Source organism: Amaranthus tricolor, chromosome 7 (genome assembly GCF_026212465.1).
Source record: "Amaranthus tricolor cultivar Red isolate AtriRed21 chromosome 7, ASM2621246v1, whole genome shotgun sequence".
NCBI classification, from domain to species: Eukaryota; Viridiplantae; Streptophyta; class Magnoliopsida; order Caryophyllales; family Amaranthaceae; genus Amaranthus; species Amaranthus tricolor.
In genome coordinates this window covers 20,346,974-20,362,261 of record NC_080053.1, presented here as the reverse complement: position 1 = coordinate 20,362,261, position 15,288 = coordinate 20,346,974, and the positions used below count along the sequence as shown (strand labels likewise).

The window sequence follows — 15,288 nt, the reverse complement described above, 5'->3', positions numbered from 1 at the left end:
GAATTTTTTTTTCCTAATATCATTCAAATATCTCTAAAATTTTTCTTTCTTTTGTTATATATACATATCCTATATATAATATATAATTAGTATTATTAATCTCTATGTTAATGTTGTCTTTTTGATTGAATAATTTTATATACTTAATCTCGAATTTGACACATTTAATTGAATAAAAAAAATAATGTATTTGATAAATAATAAAAAAAATTAATTACTGCTTTAAAAAATTTACATATTCGATATATATAATCATCATAATATATACTTACAATATACTTTAAAGTTATAATAAGTGTTCATTTATGAGTTTGATAAAAAGGTGTTGAAATTTATTTTTTGTTTGATTGCTTTTGAAATCATTCAACTTACTTAAAAATGTTTATACTGAACGTTTCAATTAAACTTACCTATCTTTCAAAAGGTTAAATCTTGGTTAAGAATATGTTTTTTTTTCCCTATAAATATATCTAGCGTATGCAATGAATCTAAATAGTAAGTATTTCTTTGACAAAAATAGAAAGTTGTATAGACATCTTTAAAAAGTGTGTTAAACCATACGGGTGAAGTATATCTTTAACTTTATTTTCAATGCTCATAAATCATAATTGATGGGTAAAAGAGGCCCGCTAAAGTTCAATAAATTTAAGTTGCTAACAAGAAAATTATGAATTATAAAAAACTTTATAATTATTCCGTTCCACTCAATTTGCATCATTTATCATTTTGGTTCGTCTCACTTAATTTGAATCATTTCTATTTTTGGACAATGACCTACTACATTTTAATCTCTTCCATATATTTTATCTATTTTTTAATTTCATCAACACAATTTATTCTCTCTTTATTTATTATCACTTTTTTAAAATCATCCATTTAATTTCATCAACACAATTCATTCTCTTTACAAATCTAAGAGAACGAAGGGAGTACAAATATAAAGGCATACAACTCCATGCACGGGTATTATACTACTTCCTCTGTTCCATAATTGTTGCTACATTTGCATGGGCACGAGAATTAAGAAAAGTGATTCACCTACACTGTAGCTGATTGTTCACTTTTTAGAGTATAGTATTTTATTATTGTTAATTGAAAAAGAAAAAGGAAAAATAGGTTGTTAGGTTACTTTATAAAGTATAGTATATATTTTATTATAGAGTATAGAGTATAGAGTAGGATAAAAATAGGAGTAGATAGAACTTTAAATGATTGTTTTATTACTAAAAACGGAAATGTAACAAGTAATATGAAATTGCCAAAAATAGAAAATGTAACAAGTATTATGAAACGAAAGAAGTATTTAATATTTTATAATAATAAATTTGTGCATTGCACGTAGTGCAAGTGTAAAGTCTTAAAATTTACATTCCCATCTACCAAACATCCCAGGGAAAAGACTCCACAAAACGCTTTTTTGTTTTGATTTAAGGAGGTACAGCTAACATCATATATGGCGGGAAACATAGAAAGAGCAGAAGAAACACAGAAAATGGAATCAAATTGTGAAGTAACACCAATACTACCCAAATGGGCATCCCAGCCTTGCATTATGGGTATCGATGAAGCTGGAAGAGGCCCCGTTCTAGGTTTCTTCTTCCTCTTCTTTCATTATTTTTTTACTTGAATTTATTCCATTTTTTCCCACTTTCCATTTGATAATCAAAATGTTTATTGTTTTTTTTTTTGGGATGCAGGACCAATGGTGTATGGATGCTTGTACTGTGCTGCTTCTTTTCAGACTACTCTTGCCTCGTTGAACTTTGCAGGTTTCGCCCTTTTGAGTAATTAGGTTTATGCTTCTTTACTTTCTAGGGTTTATCTATCTTGACTTGAAATTTGTCTAATTTTCTGTATTTTACTTTAGTAATCAACTTAGTTGTACTTTAAATGTATTTGGCATTGAGTTTGGCTCTACATTTCTAGAAGTATATGTTATATTTGGGATAGTGTTACATGATTCGCTAATGTGTTTGAGAATTGCGAATCAGAATGGTGAATAAATCATTGGTTTTGGGCTATTTTTTGCGTTTTGAGGAATTGTGAATTGAAAAGGCAAATCAGCTTGCGAGTTAGGTAACATCGTATAGGATTGACTCCTTATTTTCGAGAAATTTTGGAGGCTGCAACATCTTTATGCATTTTTTGTTGTTGCAATTTGTAGATAATTTTCTAATGTTTATTGTGTAATGCTAGTTTATAAATCATGACTTGAGTTTGTTACGTGTTGTGCTCTATTTGGCTTTGGACCTTGTGCCTTTGTGACCCTTTTTCTCTTAAAGCATCACCCAATGCCATTAAATGGACCCCACCAAGGCGGATTTTTGCCTTAAAGCATCTTACTTTTAAATTTTGAGTACCTTTCTTTGTTACCTATGATAGTCAAAAGAGGATAGGTTGAGTTTGGAATTTCTTGATATAGTTACTATGAATAATGGGTTTTAGTGGTCGACGAATTAGATGATTCTTGCTGAATTCTTTATTTTTTACAAATGGTGAATTTGTGGTTGCATTGCACTGATCACTATGCCTTGTTAGAGTAGTGGAATGGAATCAAAACTGAGATAAGCTCTTTCCCTTTTCACAAAGTACTATATGAGCTTCCCTTGTTTCATTTTGTAGACGCCATCCTATGAATTCTCAATAATTATTCTTGTTTCTCTTTTGTTTTAATTTTTTTCTACTCTTCGTTTATGTTTTGGACGTCTAGTGGTTTCTCTATACTCTTGACGGATTATGTCTTTTGGTGTTTGGTTAAGCCTTACAATTGTATTATTTGTAGGCAGGGTATTAAATACTTCACTAAAGACTAAAAATAGCACATCACCGGCAATGTTACTGGCTTGCTTCTAGCTTCGTGGCTTTTTTGTGCAAACTTTTGAACTGAATAACTCTCACATCCTGACATCACTATCCAGATCGTGTACATTCATCTTCAATTCTGTTGGAAATCTTGAAATTAGTGAAAGTGAGACCCTCATTTGGATAGAGTACATGGTTTTAAGAATTGTTGCATCTGCTAGATTAATTTTCTTGTTTATACTTTCCTTTTCTAAAAGAATACTACAACACAAATTTGGTGAGCTTGTCATCATGCAAAGTTTTCTGGTTCAGTGACTTCCTTACTCTTCCAACTCAACCTCTGAAACATTTACAACATTTAGTTATCTAATTTAAAGAACTAATGTGAATGAAAATTTTTCCTTATTTACATAGTGTAATGTTAGGTTTTGGAAGTTGAATTAAGCTTTGGTGCTTGTAGGAAGGTTTGCAATCAAAAACTTACTAGAGCTAATGAACCTGATTGGACTGGACATCATGATAGATGCACTAATGCTTTTTCAAACAATGTTTTCGGAATGACTCTCATAGCATACTTACCGTGCTCCAATAGAGAACTCAAACGAAGTCTTAGTGGGCTTGTCAATTTGCTAATTAGTACATGATCCCAAAACTTGTGCTCTCAGTTCTTGTATTGTCATTTCAATCATTTTTATTTTCAGTCAGTAGCCTGTACCATTGGATTGTAACTACTTATTCTGGAATAACTTGGTAACTCAGTTCTTTGCTTATTCCAGTGCTGGGCTATAGTTGACTCTGCGATTTTGAGTTTTTGACTCACCAAACTAAGTTAAATTTCATTCTAAAAGAAAAATGGTACCATGCGGAAATATTTTAACATTGAGTTTTTGAATGTAAAATGAAGAAACTGTGCTACAATGTTTTGAAGGTTTACTTGTTCCGGAACTCAAACTCTAACTATGCTACATTTTCTGAGATCTGCTAATAATGTCACATATGTGATGCTAGTTTTCAAATCTTTGGAATCTAAAGCTATTTTTCATTTAATTATGTATTTTTTTAATAACCCATACTAATACATACAAAATTCGGTGGATCAACATGCCCTGTTTCGGTACCTAGAATGAGTATAGAAATGGAATTTGCTTCTTAGATCTAGTAAATTATCTCCCCAGCTTTATAATTTTACAGTAGTAGTCATTTCGATTTTCTTGAAAGTGGTTCATATCTTTAAGTCTTGGGGAGCAAGGGTTGGTTGAGTAAATAATTGGACGCTCATCGAGAATCATAGCTATACCTTGTACGGTTGTACCAATCTAGTTTCTCTGATTAGTGAACTTTTGACTTAAGTACATTGAATTTTGAGTTCTGTTATCTACCTGTTATACTTAATTATGTTTTTAAATATACATTTCTCCCAAAAAGCTTTCACATGGTTAGAAGAAATGGTACACTTATAAAAATGGAGGAATTATATTACATGATAGAGTACCTGCTACCTAGAAGCTATTTAATTTAAGCAGTTATTCTTCACTTCAATTTTGAAGTAATTTGGCCTGAAAATTCACTTATGTGCTATATAATATTTGGTTTTTTTAGTGTAATTATGTGATGCTAGTGTTGTCATTAGGTAACATTAAAAATGCATTCTCGACCTTTATTTGTCTGCAATGTGTAAGGGTGTTAGCTTAAATAATAGTTTTCTTTTATACCTCAATATGTGATGACCAGCTCTATTCACCCTTGATCATATTTTAGATTCGAAAACTCTGAAGGAAGAGAAGAGGGAAGAGTTATTTGAATCGTTGAAGGCCAATGAGTCAATTGGATGGAGCGTTGACGTAATAGATCCTCGAGAACTATCGGCCAAAATGTTGAAGAAGTAAGCTAATGCATTGCTTTATCTCTTTCTCCCTTTCATTCTCATATGCGAGTCTTTTAGCTAACTTCCAACATTCCCTACTTTTATCAGGAATAAGATAAACCTTAATGAAATATCGCATAATTCTGCAATAGGCCTTGTCACCCGAGTGCTTGAAATGGGGGTGCTTCTTACGCAGGTATGATGAAACATATGTTGTATTTTTCTAAGAATATGCAAATGAAATGTTCAACATTGATTATTATTTTTCAAATTACAATGTTTGGAACCGTTGAATTTTGTGAAACCAAAAAAATCTTGTGTTCAAATATATAACCATTTACTAATTTACAACAACAATGATGCCTAAGACTGAATTTCATCATATAAGGTTGGCTGCATGATCCAAAACAATTGGAATCGTAACATATAAAAAATATATGTTATTCGGTCTTATCTAATACTAATACACAAATAAAAAGGTCAATCCCAATGATTTTATAAGCTAAGAGATGTACATTTTATTCTTCTTCCATTCATTCATATATCATGTGTTTTCAACTCTTCATGTCATTCTTTACTCTTGCTATTTGGGTCATCTTTGGCCTACCCCTTCCACTTTAAAGCTCTTCAGTTGTCTATCCTTTATTTTGATTGGACCAAAGGTTTATAGTTCTTTGGTTTGGATTATAATAGACTATAGTAAAATGGTTATCGAATCATATTCACTTTTTATTTATATGAAGTTGGATCATGATGTCTGTTATCAAGCGCCAATTGAAAACAACATTTTTGTTTTCACTAATAAGGGTAAGGTTTTGTTCATCCGACCCTCCAAACTTCACATATGTGGCAACCATTTTATGGCGTTGGGAAAATGAAATGTATTTTCCAGTTGTCTTTGCAATTACCCAAATGAATGTATTCAGTCTTTTCTCATTTTATCTCTAATACATGCGACTCGATAACCATTTTTTATGTCTCCATTATGAATTATATGTGATTGCTATGTCCATTAATCCAACACCAAAACTTCTAGTAATAAAGATCACGTTTATGCAAGTTAGAGTTCTTTAACCAACTGTACACGATTGAGAGGTCAGATACTGCATCTTGTTTGTCAGTTTACTCGTTGGGCTAGTCTTAGAGTCCACTCATTAAAATACTGTTTTAGCCATTTTCATAAGGGGGTCTTGTAAGATGTTAGTTTTTTCCATCAGTTACTTATATTTCATCTTATGAATGGAAGGTTTTAGTCACAGGTTCAGCTATACTGTGTTCTCATGTTTTAAAAAAAAAAAATAAAAGGAACGGTACATGCATGTATAAATTTAATATTGATTTCCTTGGGTAGCCTAGCGGGTGCCTGACAGTGATCTATGTCTAAAGGTCTTTGTGGATACAGTTGGAGATGCCGACAAGTACAGTGCCAAATTATCTGAAATATTTCCGTCCATTAAATTTGTGGTCGCTAAGAAAGCTGACAGTCTATATCCAGTTGTTAGTGGAGCCAGTATTGTTGCCAAGGTAACTATTGTTTCCTTCATTTCTCTTATAATAAACTATCCTATGAAAACAATCTCACCTCACGACTTGATTGCATTAGGTCACTAGAGATAGGGCTTTGCGTGATTGGCCCTTTGACGAATCAGCCGATAATTTGCACAGGAACTTTGGATCTGGCTATCCTGGAGGTTTGGAGCTCCTCTTTTCTATAGGAAGGAGTCTATGCAAAGCATTAGTCATTCAAAGCATTAGTCATTTTTTAGATAACCCTGTTATACATTGTAATACAGATCCTGAGACAAAGGCCTGGTTGAAACATCACAAACATTCTGTTTTTGGGTTCCCAACATTGGTACGGTTCAGCTGGGGTACTTGCACCGCCTACTTTAAAGACACTGTTGAAGTAGCATGGTGAGACTCATTCAATCATTTTTTTGTCTAAAATTGTGTATATGCGGGTCTGCAGCTTTCTCTTATTATCATTTTATTTGACTAGTAATATGCTGGCTCTGTTTGTTCATATGGTTGATCTTCATAATGTAATATAACTTTACACTATATCTCTTGCTTGTATTTCTCTCCAAATATAGTGCAAAACAAGGTCGTGTGTTACTGTATCGGCCAAATTGTAAAGGTTTTCAAATTATCGAATCGATACTAGCATTTTAAATATGTAAATACAGCTTTTTAAGCCAGTTCTAGGGTGATTTGAAAACCACATAATCCCGGTGCACTATGTCTCCAATAGTTCACTTTTTTGTGATGAAAATGGATTGAATATATAAGATATCAGATGGCTTATACAGATGCTTTTCGTTAGGATGGTGTCACGATGTGATGTGGCATGACTTGGGGTATCTTATTGTTTTAAGCTATTAGCCTATCTTACTCAAACATTTGCGTGTTTCAGGCATAACCATCTATAATAAAGAGTTGTTTAAAATATTTCTGTCTACGTACTAAGAGAAGATCTTAGCTAGATACAGACAACATATTTCTGGATCTCTGATTCATGTGTGATTCAACTTCATGAATCTATTATTGTAAGCTATTAAAGCAAAACCAAATGAATGGAAGGGCTTGATTCCATCCCTTTATCCATTTATGTGTGCTTAAGCCAGCATTTGATGACTAGAAACTGCGTCGTGTGAAGATGTGTTTTATATAACCTGTGGAATTGGGCTGCAGTGAGCATATTTTTTCATGTCGGCGGTTAACTCCCAAACACAAATGGCATTAGGGTAACGGAATGTTGTTTTTGTTAACTACCAGCCAGTTTCTTTGCTGCACTAGCTGTTAGTTCATTTTGCTTTAAGTTATATCAGCTTTAATTCCCTTTCACTGTTAAGAGCTTCATGGGAATTGGGATACCTGAGATGATGATAAAAAAAAAAAAAAGAATTTGCTCATATTTTATTTAACAATTATTTCTTCTAGCAATTATGATATCTTTCGCATTTCTGTTACCCTTCATACAGATAAATGAATACACACACGCATAAATACAAGACAGAAATGAAACATGTCCTTGGTAATTGTCATGGTTGATTGTGGTGCAAATAAGCAATATCTGTTGGTCATCTGATTTTTTTAAATAAGTAATCGATCTCTATTTGCCTGCATTATTCTGAAGGGAAGCTGATGCTGACTTGGATGAGGATGGTTCAGCTAACAAGAACGGCAAGAGACAGCTCAAATTAAGCACATTGGGCTTCACTGGGTGCAAGAGGAACAGTGAGCAAATTGAGTCCAGTGGTAGAGGCCGCTGCAAGTTTTTCCAGACCCGCAAGCTTGAACTGCTTACACAATTCTAAGATATAAGGTATAGTCCTTTACTGAAATATTTGCCATTTGTGATCATCATTTAGTGAGGAATGGGGTTGTTTAAAACTGCGTATAAATGTTGAAGGACTTTTCACACAGGGAAGAATCTCTTTTGTAGTCGTCAAGAAAGATTTGTGTGTACAAGGATCTGCATATAAATAGTAATATCAGATGAACTTGATTCTGTGTGCTAAAGGAAGCAACTAGCAAGTAAAGGAAAACTACCTTTTTGTTGTAGACATGTCTGTATATGATAGCATATAGTTTCTTAAACTTCTTTTTATCGTGGGTAGACTGGACTCTGGAGAAATTATTCCTTCTTGTATATGGTGAAAATCGAATGGTTATATTTAGCATTTGAATTGATGCTAGAGAGAGCCACTTTAAGCTTTCTTTATGTTTCCTTGCATCTCTTTGCATTGAACATATTTTAAAAACGTTGAACATATTCTAAAGTTCTCTGTGTCCAGCTCGTAACATTGAACAATTTAAAAACCTTTCATCTTAGACTATGTTTGGTTTCATGATACAATATTAATGGATTCCAGAAGGAGGCTGTGTATGTAAAAGTTTGGTGTGCTGGTTTTTTTAAAATGACTTATTCTGTGATATTGGTTTTAGGCTTTCTGAGGAAGCGGTACCATCGACTCCGTCTGCCTGAAGAAACACATGGTTAACCTGAATAGAGTTACAAGAAGCTTCATTTTCTCACGTGTTTTATTGAGCAATCTTCCCCAGCAAAAGAAAACTGCACGTTTCGTTCCCATTTTATTCTGAGCTATTGGGATTCTTCAGCAACTGAATTTATTATAAATAAGACCAAATAACTAAACATTAAATATTATACTCTAGTCTTGTACTAGCACTTGTTTTTATTTTGAGCTTTTAGAGGATGTGGCAACATGAGTTCTGCTTTCTATTCTTTTTTTAGCAAGTAATTTTTTAATGTAAAAGCCATCATATTTGTACCTTTGCATCACAAAGACTTAAAAAGACAAAACACACTGATTTAACTTGTGAAGCATAGCTCCATGAGCATATTATAATATCCACCTTTAACCATCAAGAGTTGAAACTTTAACCGCTAGAGCAACTTCATCTTCATCCATATCACGACGAAAGACTTGTAATGTTAACGGCGATAAAAGATTTGTAGAGTTAACAGCAAATAGCCAACGCTACGAAAAGCAACATACCTAAAAGAAAACTTCAGATAAACCATCTGGCCAACACATTCAGCAGTCAACACAATACTTATCATTTACAGAATACAAAAGTTCATGACTCCTCTCTTATGTCCTCTTTTTCAAATGTTTTTGTACAGGTAAAAGATGTTCTGGTAACGTCAATATCCAAGCTTTAGACCAAAAGTCTCATTCTGCTCTGTCAACATTTGAATCCTCGACATGCTACCAGCCACATTATGATGATGAAGGCAATAATAGAACCTCCAACAATCAATTTCAGTTGAACGTTCTGAAACCACATCTTCCTCCGCAATTGCCTGCCCTGTCTCTGGAAGCTATCAGCCTGTATTGCACACAACCACACAACAAAATAATTTCCATATAGACATCAACAAATAGTAAGATCACATTAATCAAAAGTATTCTTAAACATACTTGAAACTGAAGATTCTCGGTCTTGTCCACAAGAAGTTCGATTTTCTCTCCCCGGTCTAGGACCTACAGAATCATAAAAAAATTAGAAGACGAATTAAATAGATTACAGCTCAAGCCACTAAACAGTAAACACTAATCCCCCATCTCTTTCTTTCACGAGATGAAAGCAGGGGAACAAAAGAGAAGCAAAAAGTTACTTGTCATGGAGGAAGGATGTGTGCATACAGCAGTCCATATTTAAAGGAAACTATAACATGAATTGTGTACTTTGCCATATTGTAATGTACTTTGTATTAATATTCATCACAAAGCAAAACCTTGATGTAGACCAATCGTAACGTGATTGAAAATATTAAAATCTTTGATTGCATACTCTTTTTTATCATAAACAAATAAGTATTTTCCTTGATTTGTACTTGCTCATACATAAATTAGACTATACTAGCATACTTATGTGGCACTCTTTTTTGTCATAAATAACTAAGTACTTTCCTTGGCAGTTTGTCAAAGTCTTCACCAAAACCAATGAAAAATCATGACCAATTATTTTCATTTTTTACTTTTCTTCACCGTAGTACTCCATTTGTTGCCAAGTGGTATGAATAGATTTCATAGTAGATTGTGGCAGCATAAAGCCAAATTGGTTTTCACAAATGCTTGTGTATCTTCACAAGTGTTGTCTAATCACCCTTTCCCATAGCTTTATGGTATGACTCAAACCATAATTTCAAGATACCAGTCTTGCATCCTCTTTGTTTTTGTAGATAGGTACTTTAGTATTTATCTTCCAATATTTTGACATCTTGTTTATTCTTTGTTTCTTTTTATAGAGTTTAGTTAATATATTCAATCTCATTTGCCCTAAAATTTTCCAAATGTTTCCATCCATTGGTGCTTTGTTTTGCTTAAATGTTTTTCAAAAATTTCTTTCACATTAAGTCTTCTATTTATTCGTCTCATAAACACCCTATTTTCTTCTACATGTTCCATTGTTGTCTCTTTTTCTCCCCCTCTTGACATCCATTGAACAACCCATATGAATATCCTTCCATATCTCTCTTCATCTTTGATAAAAATGTTGTATTGTAATATTGGACACAATACAACCAAGTAAGATACTTCTAAGTTCGATCATTTTAGACCATCCCATCGAGATGTTTTCTATATATCTTGAATGCAATGTATAAATGTTAAGTACAATTTATTTTGTCTTGATTTTGGCTTTTTAATGCTTCATAATGTTATCCTCATTCCTACATTTTCCTAAAGCTAAATAGCATTACTTCTTATTAATTGTGACCTTTAGTTCCTTATTTCACTATCATTCCTATTATTTAAATTCCTAGCATATCCTTGGCATGCACAAGTAATACAATTCTTCACCTTCGTCCAAATTGAAATTTACATCCTCTTAGGTATTCTAAACAACCTACATTTTTGAGGTTCCGGTTTCTCCATTTAATCCTTCTTTGTCCTTGAAGTATATTTTTACAAGATGTTAATGCATACAAATATAAAGGACAAAGATTTTACGTTGAATGGTTATACATTCAGCTAGTATGACCACCACCATAGATGCAACCAAGACTTCCCATCATTTATCTGAGACAAATAATTAATTTGGATCGCATTCACCATGGCCCACATTTCTATAAGTCACCACATGGATTTCACGTTTTCTACATCACATGTTAGTTACAAACAAATCATATGGTTCTTCAAAACCTAAAATAAGTTCTTCCTTCCATTTTGTCGTTACATATCCACAATCTCATTTACAAAGCTAATCCACTTAAATCATTGTCTATATACAACTTTTGTAATGTGGAAGTACTTTGCATCTCACTAGTTAGCTCTTCCCTAATGCTCTTAGCTATGCAATATTTTTCTTTCATACACAAGCTTCATCCTTATAATCCTAATTCCCATCATTAATCTGCAAACCTCTACCACATCATTAGCTAATAAATCATTCATCATTACACCAACTATGTTTATACTATCTTACCCAAAATATTACAATTTGCATATGTTCCTCTTATGAATCTAGTCTCCTTTCTACTAACTCACCATGTTTCATGCATGCGTAAAATTTCATATTTTTTCATAAAATCTATCAACTTCAAACACTTCCCTTATTTTGCTCCAAAATTTCAATATGCCAATCTTAGCTAAACATCATGTTTTTTCTTGGTCTCTTATTACTAAAGCCTAATTATATTTATGCATTTGACACATTTAAGAGATGTGGCACATCAATTAGAGAAGGAAACCTATAAACCCATGCATACTAACAATATATCTATAGAGGGTGAAGCGTAAAGAAATAACCCATTTAACTCCACATTTGTGCGAAGTGGCCCACCACTTTAGGTCAACAACCTAAACCCCCTAAACCTTTGCATACTTATCACTACATCCACGTGTTAAATATGACGCTCTCATAGCATGCTAATAACTTGCACAAGATATTGGTATAATGTAGGATGGTAATGTATGATTAATAAAGCACCAATAAAGGATTTGAAGCACTAGCAGCTACAATGTTATAGAGTATAATCCAACTTACGAAAAAGGTGTCCTGCCAATAGCTCAAGTTTTTCGAATGCCACAAGGCGTTCACATAACTCATAATGCTTGAAGATCTAATAAGTAATAACTTCCAACACAGGCAGTTCATTATAACTATAAATTGTATTACCTCCATATCATTAATATATTTAGTTGTCCATAATGAATAATTATAAAAAGTGATTAATAAAATTTACATTGAGACGGATCAACAAAATTCCACTTGATTATGTTTAAGAATAAAATATTAATTTAATGTGATTGTTAAATAGTGCTGAAAACTAAACGAGAACTTGTTAATGAAATGGAGGAGTATATAAAATAGAACAAATAAAGGGGCAAAATAGCAAGGACACTAAATTTCTCATAAACTATGAACATCTAGCTATTCTAGTGATCCTGAATAGTTAATACCATTAAAAATACAAAAACTTAATAGTTTGTGTGAGGATAGCCTTGAAAAAATAATTACCAAGAATGGCGGACAACCATGTTTGGATTAAGAGAGTGCAAAGAGATGAAATGAATAATAGACAATAAAATAAGTATATGCATTCACCTTCTCAATGTTATCCATCATTATTCCTTTCACCTCTGCGATTTGAGCCTTGACTTTGGCAAGCCTGCTCATTTCCTCGGGATGGTTCATGCAATATTGCATATGTTCCTTAAGCCTAGGTCTAAACGAACATAATAAAGGTATTAGAACCCATTATGACATAGCAAATTAAAACATATATAACCCATAAAAAATCTAAGGAAAGTGACAAGCTCATAGCTTCATACATACCCGAATTCCCGGTCCAGGTTGTATGCAATGCTAAAGCGGTCTTCAAACAAATCATCATCAGAATCATTTTCATCAGCAAGAGGGTGAGCATCGCCATCTTTAATGCTTCCAGCATACCTCTGCTTAAAGTCATCCTTTACCCGGTCAAGGAAAACATAAGGAAGACTCCTTCCCGCACCCTCATCGGCAACAACAAGAAACACTAAGAAAAAAGCAATAGAATTCCAATAAGTATCTATGTTGACATCAAACAGAAAGAAGATCATAAATTCACACCACAAAAGCTATTACCAAAATCACCATCAATAAGAAAGTTGAATGTGTGGCCATCACAAGTATATGTATACTTGCTACCATTCGAAGGCAGTTTTTGCAAGCATTGAACGGCTATAGTGCTAAAGTTCCCAGAATAGGATGTGTGCTCAGCCAGAACCACTGTTCCCTTGGCCACAAAGCTATAAATCAATCCTTTCTGATTCATCTCCAAAACTCAATCCCAATTTCAAGTCTGACACCACAAATGTCAAAAGTATCAGTAACTCCAGTATCCAGGCAATCCATCAAGTATGAAAAATTAATTCAAGTCAATCAAAATGCTCTAAGAAACAGAACTAAACTATGATGCAGCTAACACAATTCATCAAATATGAAAAGATCGCAGCTTGTGTTACATAGTGAGCTAATTATATACAGTGATTGTGATTACAATCAAATTAATCATGGACATCCAATACATTCGCAATCGTAAATAATTTAATTGATCAAATCAATCAATATTTCCTAATCAAACGAAACCCAATTTTCAATTTACCATAACAAACAAAAATCAAAACCCTAAAGAATTTAGAAATCAAAAGCAGAAATTAATGATCATAAGATAAAAAATTAACCATAAAAATATCACAATCAAATAGTTTCACCCAACACATACTCCAAGTCTAAAGCAATCTTGAATTTCGGCTATGCACCCAAAATTTATACTTGTTTATACGATCTGCTGTTTGATGCAGAAGAATTGTAAGATAGAGGATCAGATTGAGGATAAAATTCACCTTGAGAGTAAGAAAAAGGATAAACCCTAAATCGATTGATTATCTGCTGGAAGCTTCTTCACAAAGATAGAAGAGAGAGAGAGAATGGAGGAAGTTTGAGAAGGAAGGATAGACGAGGCTGAATACCCGAGCCTACTTGCGGAGGAGCAGTTGTTGATTACGATTTGAGATATAGTGAGAAAAATATGTTATATATGTTACGTGTGCAAAAATATCCATTAATTATCATGGAATTCAGTATATTCTATCTATAGAGACTATGAGTAGGGTTTGGGTAGAAAAGAAGGCATCAACTCATACTCATAAAGAAGGATGCGGCCAAAGAGTTCCCCAATTCTAAAAAGTTTTTTTGGAAAGAGAGATACATACGAACGAAAAGGATTGAATGAAGCTAAATTTGCAAGCCCGCATCATATAACACAAGCTTGCCCTTCATATATATAAAAATACATAAAAAAATATAAATAAATAAATAATAAATAAATAAATAACTAGGTAATAAAACGAGTAAAATATGGTATGTAAAAGGCAAAGAAACAAGAACACCAACATATAAGCGAGAAAGTCATCAGATTGGTGTAACTCATGCAAGTTATTTTTAATTTGTTTCTCCCACGTTTTACTAGGTCTTTCTCGACTTATCTTACTCTCCACTATGATACTTTCGATCTTCCTCACGGGCCATCAAAAGTCTTTTTCTACACATGCTCAAACCATCTCAAACTATTTTCACACATATTTGCAGAAAGAGGGGCAACCCCTCGCTTCTCTCTAAACTCCTAGTTCTTGATTGTATCCATCATTGTGTGTCCGTACATCCATCTCAACTTATACATTTCTCTAACTTCTATCCTATATATTACGAGCCAACATTATGTCCCATATAGTCTAGCAGGTCTGATCGCAACTCAATAAAATTACCTTTTCACCTACTTGGAAACTTCCTATCACATAGTACCCAAATAGTTGCTTGTCACTTTAGCCAAACCATTTGTATTTGATGAGTAACATCTCCATCAATCTATCCATTACTCTGAATAATCATCCCAAATACCTGAATTTGGTCGTACATGCAACAACTTCTTCACCAATGGTCACCTCTGGTTCCCTTGTCGACTATGTCCCACTAAAGCAGCATCGCAAATGTTTTAAAATTGTAAGACTTATGCGCAATCCTCTACCTTCTAAAACTGTCATCCGATCCACTCCTCTAATTTATTATTAACCTTCTCCTTAGTTTTTGCTACCATTACAGTATTG

General features: G+C 33.2%; 2 protein-coding genes across 5 annotated transcripts; one reads left to right on the top strand and one right to left on the bottom strand.

Annotated features, from left to right (window-relative positions):
• The first annotated feature begins 1,379 nt into the window (after nt 1–1,379).
• Nucleotides 1,380–9,049, top strand: LOC130818978 (ribonuclease H2 subunit A). 3 transcript variants are annotated; one of them, XM_057685273.1, is made up of 9 exons: nt 1,380–1,589; nt 1,698–1,769; nt 4,561–4,684; nt 4,775–4,862; nt 6,053–6,190; nt 6,270–6,357; nt 6,460–6,580; nt 7,803–7,991; nt 8,079–8,536. In XM_057685273.1, the coding sequence occupies exons 1-8, from the start codon at nt 1,454–1,456 to the stop codon at nt 7,981–7,983; spliced, it is 948 nt and encodes a 315-aa protein (XP_057541256.1). In that variant the 5' UTR covers nt 1,380–1,453; the 3' UTR covers nt 7,984–7,991; nt 8,079–8,536. The 3 variants fall into 3 exon arrangements, with proteins under 3 accessions (XP_057541256.1, XP_057541255.1, XP_057541254.1); XM_057685272.1 differs by having other exon boundaries at nt 8,093–8,535; XM_057685271.1 differs by lacking the exon at nt 8,079–8,536 and adding an exon at nt 8,615–9,049 and having other exon boundaries at nt 1,381–1,589.
• A 137-nt stretch (nt 9,050–9,186) lies between these two features.
• On the bottom strand, nt 9,187–14,240 carry LOC130818979 (vesicle-associated membrane protein 727). Of its 2 annotated transcripts, none has more exons than XM_057685276.1 (6): nt 13,908–14,240; nt 13,268–13,484; nt 12,977–13,178; nt 12,746–12,866; nt 9,616–9,678; nt 9,187–9,523 (listed from the first exon to the last, which is right to left on the bottom strand). In XM_057685276.1, the coding sequence occupies exons 2-6, from the start codon at nt 13,455–13,457 to the stop codon at nt 9,380–9,382; spliced, it is 720 nt and encodes a 239-aa protein (XP_057541259.1). In that variant the 5' UTR covers nt 13,458–13,484; nt 13,908–14,240; the 3' UTR covers nt 9,187–9,379. The 2 variants fall into 2 exon arrangements, with proteins under 2 accessions (XP_057541259.1, XP_057541257.1); XM_057685274.1 differs by having other exon boundaries at nt 14,029–14,240.
• Nucleotides 14,241–15,288: the final 1,048 nt, after the last annotated feature.

Coding starts and splice junctions, on each gene's coding strand:
- LOC130818978 (XM_057685271.1), top strand. CDS start 1,454: ATGGCGGGAAACATAGAAAGAGCAGAAGAAACACAGAAAATGGAATCA. Junction 4,685..4,774: donor TCGGCCAAAATGTTGAAGAA/GTAAGCTAATGC, acceptor TACTTTTATCAG/GAATAAGATAAACCTTAATG. Junction 6,358..6,459: donor TGGATCTGGCTATCCTGGAG/GTTTGGAGCTCC, acceptor ATTGTAATACAG/ATCCTGAGACAAAGGCCTGG.
- LOC130818979 (XM_057685276.1), bottom strand. CDS start 13,457: ATGAATCAGAAAGGATTGATTTATAGCTTTGTGGCCAAGGGAACAGTG. Junction 13,179..13,267: donor TCTTATTGATGGTGATTTTG/GTAATAGCTTTT, acceptor CTTTTTTCTTAG/TGTTTCTTGTTGTTGCCGAT. Junction 9,679..12,745: donor TGATGGATAACATTGAGAAG/GTGAATGCATAT, acceptor ATGATTCTGTAG/GTCCTAGACCGGGGAGAGAA.